Here is a 20000-nt window from a genome sequence, read left to right as displayed (position 1 = left end):
CACCTCCTTACCTCCTCGCCTCCTCGCCTCTCTCACCTCCTTACCTCCTCGCCTCCTCACCTCTCTCACCTCCTTACCTCCTCGCCTCCTCGCCTCTCTCACCTCCTTACCTCCTCGTCTCCTCGCCTCTCTCACCTCCTTACCTCCTCGTCTCCTCGCCTCTCTCACCTCCTTACCTCCTCGCCTCCTCGCCTCTCTCACCTCCTTACCTCCTCGTCTCCTCGCCTCTCTCACCTTCATCTCATTTCCCATTTGCGCTGATGATGAGGCCGGCTAGCCGGTGGGGTATCCGTCCATGCTGGCTGATTAGCACCAGTAAGCTGCTTGCTATTTCATTTCTGCAGTGTCTGCGCCTGGTTAAGAGCCCATCAAAGACACGCTCGACATGAAGGGACGCTGCGGCGCATGTGTTAAACGAAGCCAAGCTAGCCAACTTGCAGCCCGCCAGAATAGGGTTATGTCGGGTTGTACTGTAGATTTAGGAGTGGATACTGCAACTGAGTTGCGACAGTTCTCTCCGTGAATGCAGTGAACTTGGTGGACAGATTTGAAAACAAAAGAAACAAAATGTTTTGATGCTTTTAAAGGGAATTGTAGTTGCAAATGGATCAGACATTGAACACGGTGTGCTGGAAGTGTGTGTATAAGCAACAAGTTCAATATAGGATCAATGAGATGGGGGCCGCCCCCAGCAGGCTCGTGCTGAAGACGAAGGGAGAGCGAGGACGAGTGAGGAAACACCCTTGTGCCCTCCACTCCCACTTCTAAAGACTCTCTGTTCTCCAGCGAGACCAGAGAGAGATAAAGAGAAGGAGGAAGAGGAGTATCAGAGGAAACCCCCCCACCCAAATCTCACCTGCTGGACAGCAAGATTAGAGATGCAGCCGTCACAAATAAACAGATGAAACAACATTAAGAACAGCAGCAATCATAACAATTAGTCGAGTGCGAATGATATGGAAATGATGCAGGCTGGAGAATAGAAAGGTGTGTATGTGTGTGTGTGTGTGTGTGTGTGTGTGTGTCTGTCTGTGTGTGTGTTTGTGTGTGTGTGTGTGCAGGGAAGGTTGGCTGGGTTGGATGGGTTGGTACGTGCCTCTGTGCGTGTGTGTGTGTGTGTGTGTGTGCGTGTGTGTGTGTATGTTTGCGTGTGTATGCCTGAGGACGGGGCTGAAAGTAGGCTGGCAACAGATGTGCGGGGCAGTAGAGAGTAATTGAAATGCCAGCAGCAATGGCCTTATCTCCACGCTACAGGAGCCCACTGCCCGTCTGAACATCAGTTAAATGTCATTTTACCTAAGTCTGAATCAGGCCCTGCTACAATCCCCCGCTCCTCTCCTCTGACAGAGAGAGAGAGAGAGAGAGAGTGGGATAGGAAGAGAGAGAGAGAGAGCAGAGAGAGAGAGGGGGGTAGGAAGAGAGAGAGAAAGAGAGATGGGGAGGTGAAGGTAGAAAAGAGGGGAATGTAATAAGATTTCAGCAGCACACTGTTAACTTTCACCACCTGGACTTAGCTGGTAATTTGATATGGTCCATCAATAGGAGTCATTTGCTGCTGTGGTGATATTATTTCCCCTCCTTTATTTATATATTTAGTATTCCCTCTCTCTCTCTCTCTCTCTCTCTCTCTCTCTCTCTCTCTCTCTCTCTCTCCCACCACACCCCTCCCTCATTTCTTTTCCCCTCTCTACCTGATCCTAATCAAAAATCCTGGATGTGTGTGGAGACAGAGTAGAGTGGGGAGGGAGGGGGAGGGGTGTTGGAGGGGGCGATGGTGGCGGTGCTGGCTGTGGGTGGGTGGGTGTGTTTCTGGACCGGTACTAGGGCCCTGTGTGCAGGTTTTCTGGGAAAGCACGAGCATGAGCGTGGGGGCTGGCGGGCAAGCGAGCGCCAAACTGGCTCACCGGCTAGCCGTCCGCTCCAGCATTCTCATCTGTTTGGCCTCCTGTCTCTCCAGGCGCCCGTGCATTCTTATCTGCCCACAGATATGTATATTCCAGCAGGGATTTATTTTTATCTGTTCGCCGCAGCATGTTGTTTTTTCCTGCTCTCCCTCTCTCTCTCTCTCTTTCTCTCTTTCTCTCTCTCTCTGTCTGTCTCCTTACCTGTGCCGTGCTGCATGCTGGTGAATCAGATTAATGGTGCAGGCGTGTTGGAAACAGGCTCTGCTTTGCTGAGGAATGTGCATTTCACTGGAAGCTCATCAAGTGGGGGGGGACCGATTCCCTTTTATTTTCTCTCCTCTGCCTTTCCTCCAGCTCCTTTTTGTCCCTCGTTTGTTCCCGTAGCCCTTGGTGTCTCCTTTTAAGTGTGCCTCCAATCAGACTCCCTCTCCTCACACTATCTGTAAGCATCAGGTTATCAGAAGATGTTTTAACTCTGATGGAGTTATCTCTTGTAGAGTCCCCTGACTCTGTCCTTCTGATGTTATTTTGTGCCACTGAATGTACTCTGCCTGCTGATTGACAAGTCTTTGGAAATAACCAAAAGTTCCCACAAATTTCTATTCCGTGGCAAACTGTCATCAAACTGACATGACCGTTACTTATCTTTGAACATCCAGTTATTTTCCTTCTGCAGCAACGTTAAATGGAGTCAGAAGTTCCTGTTTGGTGTGAGAGCTCAATGCTAAATACTGCTGCGTTTGTTTTGCAGAGGGTGATCTTCAACATTGTGAACTTCAGCAAGACCAAGAGCCTGTACAGAGATGGCATGTCTCCTGTGGTGAAGTCAACAAGTCGGCCAAAATGGTACGTCCCCTTATCACAGAGTCTACTTGGGACAGCTTCAATGTTTTCGGAACGCAATCTGTGTGACAGCACACACATGCAGACACATTACAGTCCACCAGTAGACAAAACCAGCAGTAATTCAAAGCATCTATAGGGGCCATCGTAGCACCATCACAACAATATCAGGAAATGGAAACCTTCTATGGCACATTAGGGGAAACACATCACTATAACAAATATATAGCGCTCAGAGTCTATGTATAGCATCAATATTCTAAAGGCATCCTCAAACCAAAGCATGAAATCCCTGCATCCTATGAAGCTCTTTCTTTACACTCTTTTCACATTTCAGAGTTTATTATTATTATTATTATTATTTTATTTATTTTTTTAACGTTGAAGTTGAACTTGTGTGTAGACCCTTCACCATGCATGGATGTGTTTTTCAAGGTATTTATAAGCGCCCAACGCTGTCTTTTGTTATGTTCCTCTGCCATGAAAACATACTGTTTGATGTTGCGCATGAGCGGCCGGTCTTGCCAGTGAAATGTTTGTTACCATGACGATGATTGCCCAGAATGGGGGGCAGTGATGCTGGCGCTGATTAGCGGATTGTGTGCAATTATTAGCCAGCCCAGTGGAGGTGTGCATGTGTGTGTGTGTGTGGGTGTGTGTGTGTGTGTGTCTGTCTGAGAGAGAGAGAGAGAGAGAGAGAAATGGAAGGATGGGAGATGATCTATCTTAGGTGGGAGAACCCCCCTCTCTCTCACGCAGTCTCGCCTCCACAAGGTTATGTTTAGAACGCCTTTGGAGCATCGTAATGAAGAACCCAAATGCAGAGACAGAGGAACTTGAAAGGAGCACTCAGTCTGCTAAAAATACTCCTTTCTCTGACTGGCTCCCACCTCCCAAAGCCCAGCCCACACTTCTAATGTCTACATTTGGCACATTGATTTAAGATAAAGATCAAGTCAGGGCTTTGATGTGTGCTTTCACTTGTACGTTGCGTATGATCTGCGCAGTTCACTGCAGGATTACACACTGTCCCATTTGGCAAGAGATTTCCTTCTATGTGTGTGTGAGTGTATATGCGTTTGTGTTAGAGAGTGTGTGTTTTGCATGTACGTTCCCACAAAGCGTGGACGCCTGAAAAGGTTCATAACCTCTTTGTGATAACTTTGTGAAAGTTGGAAACGGCACTACCCCCCCATTCACTCACTTATACACACACACACACACACTCCACCCGTTCCCACCTATCACAGCCAATCAGTGTGAGGCGTGAGGATCCGAGTGCTGATGCGTCCAGGGGCATTTGCATGAGAGCCGTCGGCTGGCGCGGTGACGGCTGTCGGGAGTAATGGGCAGAGACCGCCTGAGACAGGGGTGGTGCCGCCTCCGCCACCGCATCCTCCACCTGCCTGCCTGCGTGTGTGTGTGTGTGTGTGTGTGTGTGTGTGTGTGTGTGTGCGCGGACGGATGGACAGACACACACACACATTTTAGATACTTTATTCAATTCCACATTACAAGTAAATTTTCATTAGGAATCAAATGTGTTGAATGATCAAACAGATTAAACCATATCAGCACATTGTTATGTATGACAATACAATCTCAAGGGTACAGAAAACATCTCCTTTTCCAAATAAACATGCTTCCTATAATGGCTGAAATTGAACAGTACTTTACCAACTGTTTGCCTCTTGTTTTCAATAGCCCCTCAATACAAAGTTCCTCGGTCACCAGCCTGTGTACATGCCCTAGACTACCAAACACCAGCACAATAAGCTGGCATCTGTAGCCAAGGTTTTCAATGGTAGATATTAATGATTGACATTTTACAGTCTTAGAAAGGTAAGAGTCCTCCATAAACAGATCAAATGCACATGCTACTTTAAATAGCTTAACTGTTCTTGACACTGTTCACACACACACACACACACACACACAGACACACACACACGGCGGTCGGGTTAGGCAATGTGGCGGCAGCAACGGCAGTAACAGCAGCATCAGCGGCGGCGGTGGCGACGGAGGGTGGCGGCTGTTCATTGGCGGCAGAGCACAGCCGTCCGACGGGAGCGCTGACATCTGTCACGAGTCGATCAAGGGCAGCCATCACAAACGGATGGCATCTGCCGCGGCGGGCAGGGCACTGTGGAGCTGCTGACGGCTGCAGGCTCTCCGCCACAGCCTAATGGGAGCAGACAATTAGGTGTGGAATCCTGCCCCACCACCGCCCCGCGCCTGACGCCACACACACACACACACACACACACACGCCTGCCTGTCCCACACTTCTGTGACATTTCCATCTTTGTTTTTCACTGTTTTATGTCTCTCGCTGCTTTAAAAGAGCAGTTGTTGTTCTTTTCTCTCTCCTGGGATTGGATTTTCTGTGCTGTTGAAATCATTGTGTTTATTCTTGGCGGGGGGGGGGGGGGGGGGGGGGGGATTCATTGGTAACACTTTATAATAACTACACACAATTCATCATTTATTAATGGTTTGTTCTTGTTCATACATAAATTATCATCAGTAAAGCATTTGTTCACACAATTATAAATGGTTTGTTCATAGTAAATAAGCCTATCCAAATCCAAATCCCATTTTCTTATTACAAACCAGTTGCAAACTATTACAAAATGCTTTGTTCATCATTTGTAAAGCATTGTTCCTATGTTAATTCTAATAAATAAAGTATTTGTACACACAGTTATAAATGGTTTGTTCATAGTAAATAAGCCTATATCTAAAATATGTTTATGAATTATTGTTAATACTTAATAAATTATGCAATATACACATGCACTAATGATTAGTTAGGGTGAGGATATGTATTTTATAAACCACTTCCTAATACTATAATTCATGATTAACTCAGGGGTTACAAGTGGTTAGTTAATGATATTTTGTGAGCTTATCTAAAGTGAGGACTTTCTATGCCTTGCAACACATTTTCAACTGAGTTGTAAAGATTACATTCACATTCATTCATTTAGCAGACAAGCGACGTACACATGTCAATTAAATTGAAGGCCATTGACATAACAGTGAAAGCCAGGAATCGAACCCCCAACTTTTCAGGCTACTGCATGCTTGTCCAGCTCCTTATCCACTACACTACCTTGGCCCAGATAGAAACCCCTACAACTATGCAAGAACTACACACTGTTATTAAACATCTGTAAACTATTTTTAAATGCTGTATTCTTCATTTGTAAAGCATTATTCCTACATTGATTCTCATCTGTAAATCATGTTTACACACAGCTAAAAATGGTTTGTTCATAGTAAACACGCATATCTATATTATATTTTTGAATTGACTGTTGTAATACCACTGGGCAGAGGTAGTGTAGTGGATAGGGAGCCAGGTTGACATGCAGTAACCCATAAAGTTGGGGGTTCAAACCCCGGCGTCCACCAATGTGGCCTTGCCCTTTAATTTCATTGACATGTGTAAGTCGCTTTGGGTGAAAGTGTCGGCTAAATTAATAAATGCAAGTGTAAACTTTATAACTCATTTGTAAATGTGTTGCAAGGCATAAAACGTCCTCACTTTAGATGAGCTCACAAAATATCACTAACCATTTGTAACTCCTGAGTTAATTTTTTAAAAAGTTAATATTAAAAGTTAATATTAATTATAGTATTAGGAAGTGGTTTATAAAAGATGTATCCTCACCCTAATCATTAGTGCGTGTATGTAACAAACTGTTAAATAATGGAAATATTACTTAATCAAAAACATATTATTGCATCATTTATTAAGTATTAACAATAATGTATAAACATGATATTATTATTAACTATGAACAAACTGTGTTATTTATAACTGTGTGAACAAATGCTTTACTGATGACAAATAAGAAATTACTGATGATGAACAAACCATTAACTAATAAGTAACAAAGGCTTAATACATGATGAATTGTGTGTAGTTATTATAAAGTGTTACCGATTCATTCAGGGATTTCATGATGGTAGTTGAAGACTTTCTAAACCTGAAAAATATTATGTGTATAATAAAGTAAATGTAAAAAAAAAAAGTATTTGATTCCCTTGCATACCTTTTAGTATTATATGTGAGTGTGTGGAATTTAAGTGTTAATCACAACAGTTGAGGCCTGAACATGAGTGAGAGCTGGGGTCATTAGAGGGCCCAGAGTGTCCAGAGGTGTGAGAGTTAAGATGCCCGCCGCGCTGGGTCCCTGTTGAGTTCATGTTGAAAAGCAGAGTATCTCTCTCTCTCTCTCTCTCTCTCTCTCTCTCTCTCTCTCTCTCTCTCTCTCTCTCTCTCTCTCTCTCTCTCTCTCTCTCTGCTGTTTTCTGCAATTATAGAGGTGTGAAAAATTGCTAAACTCCCTCCACCACTACCTCACCACTCACACACACACACACACACACACACACACACACACACACACACACACACACACACACACGTGCGCACATGCACACACCATATGCGTGATTGCTGTGCATGAGGGGGAAAAAAGTGTGTGTCCTTTATTAAATTGTGTGTGAAACAGTAAGTGAACTCCGGTCAAAATGAATATTGCCAGCCAGGAGGAAACTAATGTGGTCATGAACTACCTTAGCAGGGAGAATAAACAATTATTAAGTGTCGTCGGGAGACTAGAAGTTGGTCTCCTGCTTCTCTCAGGTTTACACGCCGGCAGAGGGTTTGTGTCCCTGTCAGTGCGCAGTACACTGCTACCACCTCATCTCATATCCTGCTAATTCATTTTACCACTCTGCTTTTATTTCAATTTACATATTAGTCATCATTCCAGAATACATTTTGGCTCCTTTGCACCGTAAGCCCATGTAAGTGCTGATGTTATCCGAAGGAAATTACATTACGTCACCGCTCATCGCTAATGCGCTCTGTCGTTGATTATTCTACCTGGAAATTGAACCTGAGGCTTTGGAGTTGCCGATGCCTCGGTTTACCAAAGGCACTGCTGGTGTTTCAGATCAAACGCGCAACCTTTAGCACTGTCAACGTAAATGATCGGTGTGCACACACCGTGCCTTAATTTACACCTTTGTTTTTGATGTTTGTTTTTATTTTAAAGCCTTCAAGGGAATAAGGCATATAAGACTTATCCATCAGATCGGCCATGTAAGCCTAGAAACAGAACAAACAGGGATCCTGTGGCCAGACCCGGAGAGGAACGCCAGCTCTTGTGAAGTTTGTAAGATTTCCTTTTCAGGGTTCACGGCCCCTCAGGAGTGCTGGCGTACCTGGTCTAATCTAGCGTGAAATACAATCCTCATCTCCTTTTAGAAGCTGCTTTTAATCTGCATACAGGGGGACGGAACAATCTAATCAGTCCTGCCCAGCCAGGACCAGACTCTCTGTGTGTGTGTGTGTGTGTGTGTGTGTGTGTGTGTGTGTGTGTGTGTGTGTGTGTGTGTGTGTGTGTGTGTGTGTGTGTGTGTGTGTGTGTGTGTGTGTGTGTGTGTTGGGGATGGTGGGGATGGTGGGGGTGGCAATGGTCCCTCTATTTTTCTGCTCCCGTTCTGCTGCCTTCCATCAGCGGTACAAAGCGAAGCGATGGCTGGAAACTAGTAATCTCTCTTTGACAAGCATAGATATGGAATAAATAAAGCAAATGGCAGTCAGCTTTGACTGTCTGATCCTGCCCCTGTATGCACGATGGGAGAAAGAGAAGGAGAATGACAGTGAGAGAGAGAGAGAGAGAGAGAGAGAAAGAAAAAGTAAGAAGAAGGGTCAGGGCTGAGGGGGTGGAAGAGGCTTGGGGGTGGGGGGGGGCAAGCAGGGCTGTGCAGGGGGGGGGGGGGGGGTGAGAATAGATTGCTTTTGCTGTATTTATCAGTAGAAAAGTCACTTTTAGCCCAGAAGTTGAAACCTTTATCTCTATCTACAGAAAGCCATTCTTCCTCGGGGCGCCGGCGAGGCGTTTGAGACTGGGGGCCAGGCTCAGCTCCCCCGATGAGGGACAGCAATCAGATTAAAGCCCAGTGCCCAGTGCAGCGCTCTCGCACCGCTCCAGCAGCCCAGTCATTAGGGGAGATAGACCGCTGTGTTTACTGCCCCTTACTGGAAGCCAGGTGGGGACAGGTGACGGACGGTGAGGTCGGGCTGTGCGGGGAGTGGGGTGTGGGGGGGGGGGCGACATAACTATTGGACTGGATTTCACGACACATTTTGATATGGCGTATTGGGATCCCATCTATATCAAATTGAAACACACACACACACACACACAAGGAGATGGATGGAGTGGTGGTGTGTGGCTGTTATTTGTGAAGGGCATCAGGATTCTTTTTTCCCTCTAAAATCTGATTGGAGAAGTCCACTGCCTCTCTAATGGACTTAGGTCACCTCTGAAGGCTGAGATAGCTCAGTGACCGTGAGTCTGCCTGTGTGCGTATGAATATATGTGTGATGTGCTCGTGCGCCCAGTTATAAGGACGTGTGGAGGAAATCCAGAAGCAAATCCCAGAGCCTTTGAATTCATCTCGTCTGCTTGTAGACAGCATCAGGAACATTCTCCAGGTTTCTCCAATTCTCTTGATCTTCCTCCATCCTCTATCACCTGATCTCCTCCAATCTTCTCTCTTGAGCCTGGAGCTCTCCATCATCAGGATTCAGTACCCTGCTCTCCACTCCCTTGATCTCCTGTACCATCCACAACTTCTTGATCCCCTCCAAACTTCAGTCCATTAGTCTTTAGTCTTCAGTCTGCTGATCTTCTCTAGTCTTCATGCCCAGTTTCTACTTCTTCATTTTCCTGATCACCTTTTTTTTATCTAATCTTAATCTTCAGATCTTTTCTCCTATACAGTTTTTTTTTTTAAGGTTTTAGTCCCTTTTCATTCATCAGTCTGCCCCCTGAGCTCATATACAGTCTTCAGCCTCAGTCTTCCAGTCTAATGAACACTTTAGATGGGTCGTTTTGTTAGGTGGTAAGGCCTGATTGTGAGCAGAATTTCAGTTTCAGTTTTGTCTTAGTAACTCCACTCTTCTGTCTTCCACTCTTGATGTCCTCCAACAGCATACAGCGAGGTTTAAGGTGAGAGGAGCCTCTGTATCATTTCGATATCTGCTCTGAGCAAACACATGGACCTGAATTCTGTTTTATTTGGGTTTGATATCTTTTCCGTTTGTCAGTTTGCTCTCGTGTGTATTTTGTCGGTTTCGTTGTTTGCTCTGCTGTGCGTTTATCTGTTTTGTTCACTGGTGTATTTCTCCGTTTAGCTCCTTTGTGTGTTTGTCTGTTTTTTGTTTGATTCGTTCGCTGAAGGTGGCGACCTTCCGGACCAGGAGACAAACCCGCGGGGGCCTCTCGTGTCGGGCCTATTTGTTAAACTGATCGAGCGAAGAATTACTAATCGTCGCCCTCTCTCCGAAGCAAATTAAAAAGTCAGTGTGCGTGATGGCGCGGCGGCTGCTGGCATCCAGGTTTAGCGAGCCGGCTTTGCCGAGCGGTGGAGTCAACAGATGCTGTGGAGAGCTCCCTGGTTCATGAGAGAGGAAGGAGAGTAATGAGTCTTTCAGTACATCTCTCTGTCTCACCCGAGCAGCACTGCACATTTCAGGCATGGTGACAGCCACAATTAGCAGCCAATTATTATGGCGCAGGAACCAAATTATACATATTGATGCATAGAGAGTTTTTATAAAGTTTGCTTTGCATGATTTATTTTTTGTGTTTTTGCTATTTTTTGCTTTTAAAGCTAAGTATTTTTGTGATGCTTCCTAAAGCCATTTCTCTCTCTCTCTCTCTCTCTCTCTCTCTCTCTCTCTCTCTCTCTCTCTCTCTCTCTCTCTTTCCTGGCGAGATATGGGAGATAGAATTTTTCCGTCACATCCCCTTTGGGAGCGGAGGAGTTGGAGCTTATCCCTAAAGGCAAAGCAAATAGATAACAACCCCCAGGGAAACACACTGCCTGACTGCCGCAAACACACAGCAGCGAGCAGCCGACTCACAGACACGCCCGGCCCACATTTGGCGTGAGTGCGCTTCCTTAGAACACAGCAAGTGGTTGCCTAAAAAATAGAGAGAGAGAGAGAGAGAGAGAGAGAGAGAGAGAGAGAGAGTAAAAACTCCAGTTAGGGAAAAGCTAACCTTGAACAAGGGTATGTTTCATAAGGAGAGTAGAAGAAAAAAAAATCTGTCAAATGCTCCAGCAGCAGCAGTGCTTCTTGGAGTCAGTCTAGCAATTCTTGCTTTTTTTTTACCCCCGCCTGCTACCAAATCCTTCCTGTAAATGTCTGATGCAACAAAATAGTGAAATTCTATTTGGAGATGTCTGTGGCTCCGTCAGAGCCCATGCTAGCCGTAATTGCTCTGTCAGTCACGACAGGTCCTGCTGCTTCCCCGACTTGTTAAGCTCAGAGTAATGGGGGGGGGGGGGGGGGTGGAGGTATGCCCCCCCCCTCCATCACCACCAGCACCAGCCGTCCCTTAGGACAGTGCTCTGTTTGCCGCCGCCAACGCACACACAACACCCCCCCCCCCCGGAGTCTCTACTCCAGCACGGTTCCTCGGCAGGCTCGCTAGAACCCAGCTGAATGCAGAGCAGCATCCATGCAGATGGAACCTAATTAAGCTGCACACTGGTGCCGAGGATGGGGGGTCTCTCTCTGGAAACTAGTCATTTCGTGCAGGAGTCCTCCATATGCCGTATGCAGAGCTTATAGTGTCCATAAATGCCAACATGCTTTCAATCATGTATGTTTTTAATGAACTGAAGTCTTCAAGTCTAAATGAATATATTCTCAGTTTAGTTATTTGGTTGTCAAATAGTTCACGCCATCCTGTGTGATTGGAAAAAAAAAAGAAAAAAAAACTTTTGCAAAGACATAATATTACCAGCCCATGATGTGCTATTGCAGTGAAGATAGACCACAGCTTAGCCTTCCTCCTGCTCAACTGTTGTCATTAGACCATTAAAACCTCACAAACCCACACACACAGACATACACACACTCACAGCCGCAGACCTGAGTGACCTGTCACCACGCCACAGGCAAACCTGAGCTGAGCTGTACCCCGCTGTGTCCATGCCAGCAGCTAACCTCACCCACTGCACTGTTTGATCAGGAGTGAGCTGTGCCTCACCTGGGGAAAGGTTACCCAGGTGGACCTGGCTTATATCTCCAAAAAGTTATCATTCTATTGTATTTCCTAAGATATGTTTAGGGTTTGATTTGATTAAGATGATATACTGTAGTAAGATCTTTTAACTCAGTTTTTGTACAGTTACATAAAGAAGAGATACACACACACACACGTCATTCCCACTAGTTGTCAAATATAAACCCAAATGACATTAGCTGCCAAGTCATTCTTGAGGAATTGTGTCGCTTGAAATACACAGACGTGCATCCAATGTCATTTAGTCAGAATATCTCCACACTCTCTGACCTTTCATCCAGAGCAATTAGCCAGCAGGCCTGTGTTTGTGGCTTACACTCCCCACGTTTATATGTGGCAGTGAGGGGCCTGTAAAAAAAGCAGGGTTTGTGAGTGGACAAGGCAGGCCAGCGGGGAGTAGTCTATTTATTTTACTGCTGCTGCAGTAATACCTCTGAATGGACTGAGATCAACCTCAGTGCCCTCTCCTTCCACCTCATTATAGACAGCCATTATGAGCTGGTGCATACTCAGGCTCTTTCCGGAGCTGTGTGACCAATGGGAGCACCTCCGGCCCAGAGCCGGGCCACCCCCAGCTCTCTTGCGGCAGGCGTAGTCAGCCTCTGTGCTCTGTTGTTCCCAGACAACAACAGCAGACACAAAGGCAGAATGGGGAAAGAGCTGATGCTCTACTCCTCTCCGCTCCGCTCCGCTGCGCTCCGTGCGGCTGACGTATAACTCTGTTTGGCAGACGGAAGCGCTCTCTGTATCTCACGCCCTCCAAAAGACACTTAGGCGGAGTGCTGTGGACCGACAGGGCAGTGAGTTTGAAGGATGCTCATTCAATTTAGAGAATGCCTCTGCAGACATTGAGTGGGGTTTGGGAGGAGGCGGTGGGTGGGCCCCTTGGCACAGAGAGCCTGAAAGTCTCTACAGAAATTTGGTAATGGCTGGCATTGGCCTGTGATTACAGCAGGGTGGGGTGGGGAGGGGGGCCCTTCAGGTTGAAATGGAAAAAGCACCGGTGGTCTGGGAGGAATGCATTAGCCTGATTATCTCCATATCCTTATTGCCACACAGTCTTGCCGCTCCGTCTACAAACCACTCTTCAATAAACTCCATGCCCTCGTGTAAGCACTGACTGGAGCCTAGGAGGGGATGGACTGGAGGCCTGATGCAGAGGCACATCTCTGGACTGCAGGGTTTGTGGCGTAATGAGACTGGACACTCTTTGCCTTTACCAGGGCTCCCACGTTTACTCTGCTAGTGTTCGAGAGAGATGCTTCACTATCTACCAATGAATTTGTCTCACTGGAATGCAGGGAATAGTTGTCATGTTTGGTCAGGATCCATGGCACATCTAGTGAAGACACAGAGAGCAGATTTGTTGTTTTGTGTTTGTTTTGGTTAAGGCAGCAGTTGCCAAACAGTGTTTGAAGCTATTTCCACACTCCCCCTACACATCCAGCAGAGAATGGAGAGTCCTACTGGGAGAGTGCTTCTGTGTGGAAGGAGACGTGCTAGAAGGTCTGTGCAGGAGTTTGTTTAACTGCCGTGCAGAGACTATTGGCTGTGTGTTGTCTGAATCAGAAGATATGAAACACCGTAGTGTGGGAGGAAAAGGTAGAGATAGTGATGGCTTTTGGCTTGGGGAGGGAAGCTGTGCTGTTCAGTATTGGTTTCTCACTTTCTCCTACTGTGTGTGTGTGTGTGTGTGTGTGTGTGTGAGTGTGTGAGAGAGAGGAAGAGCGAGGGGAGGGGTAACAAGCAGCAGGCTGAGTTCCTGTTAAGGGCCTTCTGTTCCCCCACTGAGTCCTGCCGCTCCAGTCCAAACAGGGGTCCAGCGCTGGGCCTCAACCCTGCAGCTAAGCCCCCCATGGCCAGCCCAGCATCACACAGCAGCCGGGCCTCCAGGGAGATCGCCCCATGAAAGCAGAGAAGGAACAAGGAAAGCAAAAGATCAGGCTTGCCCCTACTGCACTCACCCCCACACCACTCTCTCTTTTAGCCCACCCTCTCTATTCCTGTCATCTCCCCTCCTCCTCTCCTCTTCTATCATGTCCTCTCTATTCCTGTCATCTCCCTCCTCTCTTCTCCTGTCCTCTTTTCTCCTCTCCTCTCTTATCCTATCCTGTCCTCTCTATTTCTGCCATCTCCCGCCCTCCTCTCTTCTCCTGTCCTATGCTTTCTCTATTCCCGTCATCTCCACTCCTCTCTTCTCCTTTTCTCTTTTCTTCTAGCTTCTCCTTTCCTCTTCCCTCCCCTGCTTTTCCCTTTCTCTTCCCTTCTATCTCCTCTCCTCTCTCTTCCCTCTCTTCTCCTAATTTCTCTTCTCCTCTTGTTTCTCTTCTCTTCCCATGTTCTCTTCCCATGTTCTCTCCTCTCCTCTTGTCTGTTGATTCCCTTGTTCCTGAAGTGGTGCCATGTTTAGAGACAGGAGCCGCTCTCTCTCTCCGAGTAGAGTAGCTTTGCCTCCCGTCCTTCCTCCAGGCTGGATCAGCAGTTAGGCTCTGTGGGGCTGAGCTTTAGCCAGCAGGCGCAGAAGAGCCGTGGAGCCCAGGACTGTTCCTCTGCCTTCCGGCTCCTCCTCGCGTGTAGAAGACATCTTCCAAACACATCAAGCTGATGAAGCAGTTGGACAAGTCACTGTGTGGCATGCTTTTAATAATAGGCGCTTTAATTGTCTACAAATGAAGAGTGATGTCAAATAGCTAATAGCTTGTACTAATTAATAGGGGAATTGAATGCTTGTTAATTAAGGGCAAACAGGACAAGGAGCGGCTCTGGTAATTTGAGCAATAAAGCCCGGCCTAATGAGTCATTTCCAAACAGACGTGATTCATAAAAAACGTGAAGGCCCTGCCACTTTGGTATCCCACCCCAACACCAAGCCCCCTGCCATTCCTCATCTAGCTTTAGAAAACACACACACACACACACACACACACACACACACACACACACACACACTCTTTTTCCGATCACCTCCCCCGTTCCAAACACCAGTCTCATTCCCATTTTTCTAAAGCATAAATCTAAAGTTATAAATTGTTGTCTTACATAACATAGTGTAGTGTCGCATAACTCTTTGAAACCGTGTCGCGTCAGTGCCCCATGCCACATTTGTTCTGAATGAGATTGAGCACTTTGGACTAACAATGAAGAATGACGGTCTTGGTAATATCTCAGACTTGTAGAAAGCCATTGGCGGAGTGGGTTACCTCTCTTGTAGGTGAAAAAGGAGCATGTTCTTGTGAAAAAAAAGTCATTTTCTGAAAGCATTTCCCCTTGAAAGAGACCTGAATGCGATCTTTTATATACAGTTAATTCCTTCGATTTTGGACCTTGATAGTATTCCAGTCTGTAATTGATATTCGCTGGTTTTCTTCTATTAACATCGGACCTTTCATTTGACATTTCACAGGAGTGCTGAAGAAATGTGTGCTTCTCAGCACCCACACCGGCGAGTGATAAGAGATAAGAGCTTGCGTCGCCCAATGACGCGCGAGCATAGCCCGGGCTCCGTCGACATCAGCCGTAATCGTGTTTCACAAGTCCGCACGCAAGAACACGGGAGGGGGATGAGAAAGCAAGGAATCCATTTGGACGTGACAAATATTGGAGGTCATTAGCGGGTTCTAAAATATGAAGCGGCAGGCTGCGTGGTGGGGCGATTCATTCCTGAGCGACCTGCTCGAAGCCGACTCTGGGCCTTTGTGAGAAAGTAATTACCGAATTATATTTATTAGATGAAAACCGCACCACACCTCGTTTCCCAGTCCTGGTTTCATCCAAGAGGATTCATTCACATGTGTATCACATTTGCAAGAAAAGAAAATGTGACGGAAGACAGAGAGAGAAAAAGGAGGGAGAGAGAGAGAGAGAATATAGGTAGAACGAGAGTGATAGAACAGGAGAGTAAAAAGTGGAAGAGGGTAAATGAGAGGAAAATGAGTGAGTTGGAGAATGAGAGACAGGAAGCAAACGACAGATAATGAGAAAGAGAATGAGGGAATGTGAAAGAGAGAGAGAGAAAATGAGAGATAGAGCAAGGGAGAGAGAGAGTGAAAGAGAGAGTGTGAGCAAGGGACAGAAAGAGGACGAGGGAGTGGGGGCTTCAATCTGAATAATCTGTGGAGCGCTGTTGTTCAGACGAGACCATTAGCATTCACGGGCAGACCAAGTAAAAGAGGATTATTCCAGAAATAATGGGAAGAACATGTAACAAATAGATTAATAGCCTTCCAATATAGTCTGTGTGTGTGTGTGTGTGTGTGTGTGTGTGTGTGTGTGTGTGTGTGTGTGTGTGAGAGAGAGAGAGAAAGAGTTTGCGTCTGTGTGTGTGTACGTGCGTGTGTGTGTGAGAGAGAGTTTGTGTGTGTGTGTGTGTGTGTGTGTGTGTGTGTGTGTGTGTGTGTGTACATGCTGTCTGAGTACAAGTCTCACAATGAAACACAGATAGAGAGAAGGAAGGGAAGAGAGAGCCAGAGGTGAAAAGAAGAGAATAGTAGAGAGAGAGAGGTTATCTCCCTCCTTCTCCCCATCTCTCTCTCTCTCTCTCTCTATCTCTCCATCTCTCTCTCCCCATTCAGGGCCGTAAATGACTACCTGGACAGTTTTATGTTTGCTGGGAGTGGAATTAAAAGTGATCTCATTTGCCGGGTTGCTGCTGCTGGGCTGCACGTGCCTCGGTGGGGGCCTCCTGCTCCAGCTCCTGCTCCAGCTCCTGCTCCTGCTCCTGCTCCTGCTCGCAGCTTCATCTAAATGCTTTTGTCAGGGGAGATGTGCGAGATTGCAGCCGGCCAGCCTACAAATTGGTTGTGTCATCTTGTAATGAACTATGCGAGCAATGCTGTCTCTCCAGCCAACAGTCCCATGATTACTGTAAGTCAGTTCGCCCATTTAGCACAACCCCCCCCCCCCCAACCCCCCTCCCAGCCTGCCTCCACCACCTCCACACCTGCACCCCCCCCCCCCCAAAACCCCCCTCCCCGCCTGCCTCCACCACCTCCACACCTGCACCGCCCCCCCGCCCCCTCATGAACCTGTTATGCTCTCAGCTACTTATTCCTTGCAGGGTAATCTATTGAGTAGCACATTATGTGAAATGGAGTCTGTCACTGAAATTCACAAGCCATGTTATGTACATTTTTGGGAGTTTTGGACAGCAGTAGGATGGTAAGGTGTCTGTGCCCAGACAGAAGGAGTGCCAGTCTGTGTCTCTGATGCCTGGTGGTGCCTACAGCAGCAGTAGGAGTGGTGCGGTGACCTTTGACCCTTGGACATGGAGACGAGGAGTATCTCAGTGATTGCACGAAGTACCCTCACCACTAACTCACAGCTTCCATGAGCACACTCACACAGTCGCAATCGCCACCGTATCTGCATACCTCTCTCTTCTCTTTCTCTTTCCCTCTCTCTCTCCCCCTCTCTTTCTCTTAGCAGAAGAGCCAGAGTGTCTCTCCACGGTCTGGAGAAGAGAGGGAAAGAGTGAGAGCGTAGCGAATTCCAACAGCTCCGCTAAGTCAACAGCCTAGTGCCTGAAGCCGCGCGCCGCTGATACGCCACTGTGTATCAGCGCACGGCAGGCCCGCCAACCATTTTCCTTTCGTTTGAAGACGGCTCCTTGAAGAAATCCTCCTTGTCCTAATTGCATTCTCTCTCCCTCTCTGTCTCCATCTCACTCTCTCTCTCTCTCTCTCTCTCTCTCTCTCTCCTGCTCTCTCTGTCTCTCTGCTCCATCGTTCTCTCACTCACTCCTTTTCTCCTTCCCCACTTTATGTCCTCTCATCCGTCTCTTTTTCTCTCTCTCCCTCGCTTCTCCTGTGCCATCATCTACCAGAGTGTCCCTCTTCAGATGGCAGGCCATTGCTTTGGCCCGTGCTCTTCAATCCTAATTAACTGTCATTGTTGAGAGCTTTCGGGGTCACCGCCAATCTATTTGATCAGGGCTCTCAAACAGCGTGATATGTAATCAATAGTTTTTATATAGCCTTCCTCCCCTCTGCCTGGGCCTGTGTCTGTGTCTGTGTGTGTGTGTCTGTGTGTGTGTGTGTGTGTGTGTGTGTGTGTGTGTGTGTGTGTGTGTGTGTGTGTGTGTGTGCCGCCCCGCCTCACTCATGTGTTGTTTACCATTTTGTATTTAAATGGATCTTGTGGTGCTGCTTGGGTGCTTCGCGGTGTGTGAGATGAGAGGGAGCAAACTGAGTGTGAAGAATTGCAGAATTGGACTGTCTGAAAAATCTGGGCCGCAAATTAATTAATGTAACCCAGAGAAAAAGAATCAGATTCCACTCTCCTGAAATTGTGCTGATTTATTTTAGCTTGGTGTCGGTTTCGCACTAGATAATGCCTTTTTACTTTCTCTTTCTGTCTATCTCTATCTTTCTCTCTTTTTTTGTTTTTCCTCTCTCTCCCTTTCCCCCTTTCTTTATATCTCTCCATCTCTCTCTCCCTCTCCCCCTTTCTTTATATCTCTCCATCCTTCTTTCCCTCTCCCTCTTCACAGCCTGTTCATTTTTGTTCTTTGGGTTGTTTGTCATATGAGCAGGACCCCGTCTTTTGAGATTACCCAGAAACCACATAATCTCTGTTGTCACTGCTAACACTGTTTTACGGTAAATTAGGCTATTTTATTATGTGAATTGGTAAGAAAAAAAAGCCCTGCTTTTAACACCATCACATGCGTCAGTTTAGAAGAACTTTACTGGTCAGACAAGGAGAGGGTGTAATTGATCCGACTATTTCATTGGAGGGAATTCCATCCATTTTCCAAACGGCATTCCCGAGGCACAGGGTTGAAATGCAGGCCGCGGTCCGGGCTCTGCCCCTTTATAATTCAGGGGTAAGTGGGAAGGCAGTTAGTCCTTTGGAGCGCTTTGTGAAAGATTGTAGGACAACAGCGCAGATTATTATGGATCGTAGGAAATGGCTAATCTGAATATAGATTGGTCCCATCTGGCTTGGGTTGGCAACACTGATCTGTAATTCAGTAAGCATCCAAGCATCTGGCCACAGTAATGAAATGGAAAAGGCAGAGGAGTGGATGAGAGGGGGAATTTGTCAGCATTTTGCCCAGGAAGGGTGGAGGTGGGGGATTATGGGGTGTTTGTTTGAAGCATGGGGGGGGGGGGGGGGGGGGAGGTGCATCAGTCTGAGCAACATCACTCTAACAACAATGGCCACTCACTGGCCTCTGTGGAGTGGAAGGCAGGCGGAGAAGGGTGCGACATCTCACGCATCAGCCTGTCTCCTCACCTCAAGCACAGCAGCAGAGCTACTCCAGCACGAGAACTCGCAGTCGGAGACTCTCTCCGCTTGCTATCACAGTCCTTCAAAACACTAAAACACAAGTGCAGTGGCTCGGAAGAAGCGTCTTGATTGGACATGGATCTGTGTGTGTGTGTGTGTGTGTGTGTGTGTGTGCGCGTCCGTATATGTGCTGTGTTTGAAAATATGCTGCGTTCCTCTCGTTGTGTTGTTTTGGTCCGTGATGATGTGTGTCATATTAAAATGCCTGGATATAAAAAGCTTGAAGTGTCCCTGATGTTGAAAAGAGGAAGTGGCCATGTGGCGAGAGTGCGAGCGGCTAGCGCCAGCTTTCATCTCCGACCACCCCGCTGTCTCGTGTTACTCGGAGGCAAAGTCACCGACGCTCTCCCACTGGCTCCGCAGCCGTCTGCCAAAATAAAACATTATTACAGTATCTGCCAGCGTTTGCTCAGAAGCGAATAAGTATTAAATTTGGGTGACCCCCATCTTGGTGCTGGATTGGATTGGGAATGGAAGGATGCTGGCTCCTCTTAAAGTGTATTATTGTATGCCGTTTATTTTCTCTCGGCAGATTTCCCCGCGGACGGGAAATGAACAAGCAATCCTTTTCCTTTTTATTACTGTCGCTTTGTTTCGGCCCACCCAACTAAATTGCCTTGATTCCGGAGGACAGAAGTTGCACTCTCTCCAACACTTGAAGAGGGGAACGCGACCGCGGGCTCGTGCCTCTACCTGCCAGACAGTCATCAGAGAGACAGTTTGCCAGCTAGAACACACCAGGCTTCAGTCTCAAGCAGAGGCCTACACTATAATCTCTTATTAAAACCACTAGTACATTTATGAACAAACTCATTTATGCCTATATATATATATCTTA

At 47.0% G+C, this 20000-nt stretch overlaps 1 protein-coding gene and 1 long non-coding RNA gene across 3 annotated transcripts in view; one reads left to right on the top strand and one right to left on the bottom strand.

Annotated features, from left to right (window-relative positions):
- LOC121678205 overlaps positions 1-4288 on the bottom strand; it is a 28026-nt gene extending 23738 nt beyond the window's left edge. Inside the window, exons 1-2 of the long non-coding RNA XR_006021187.1 lie at positions 4224-4288; positions 61-69 (exon numbers count right to left, since the gene is read on the bottom strand). This is a non-coding gene — a long non-coding RNA (uncharacterized LOC121678205). The remainder of the gene's footprint in view (positions 1-60; positions 70-4223) is intronic.
- agbl4 (AGBL carboxypeptidase 4) overlaps positions 1-20000 on the top strand; it is a 322319-nt gene that overhangs the window by 108217 nt on the left and 194102 nt on the right. For both annotated transcript variants that reach the window (XM_042057513.1, XM_042057512.1), the window contains exon 4: positions 2656-2750. In XM_042057513.1, the coding sequence (XP_041913447.1) occupies positions 2656-2750 (95 nt within the window). The remainder of the gene's footprint in view (positions 1-2655; positions 2751-20000) is intronic.

Source organism: Alosa sapidissima, chromosome 12 (assembly GCF_018492685.1).
Source record: "Alosa sapidissima isolate fAloSap1 chromosome 12, fAloSap1.pri, whole genome shotgun sequence".
Taxonomy (NCBI): Eukaryota; Metazoa; Chordata; class Actinopteri; order Clupeiformes; family Clupeidae; genus Alosa; species Alosa sapidissima.
The sequence above is the reverse complement of the archived record's forward strand: the minus strand, read 5'-3'. Positions and strand labels throughout refer to the sequence as shown.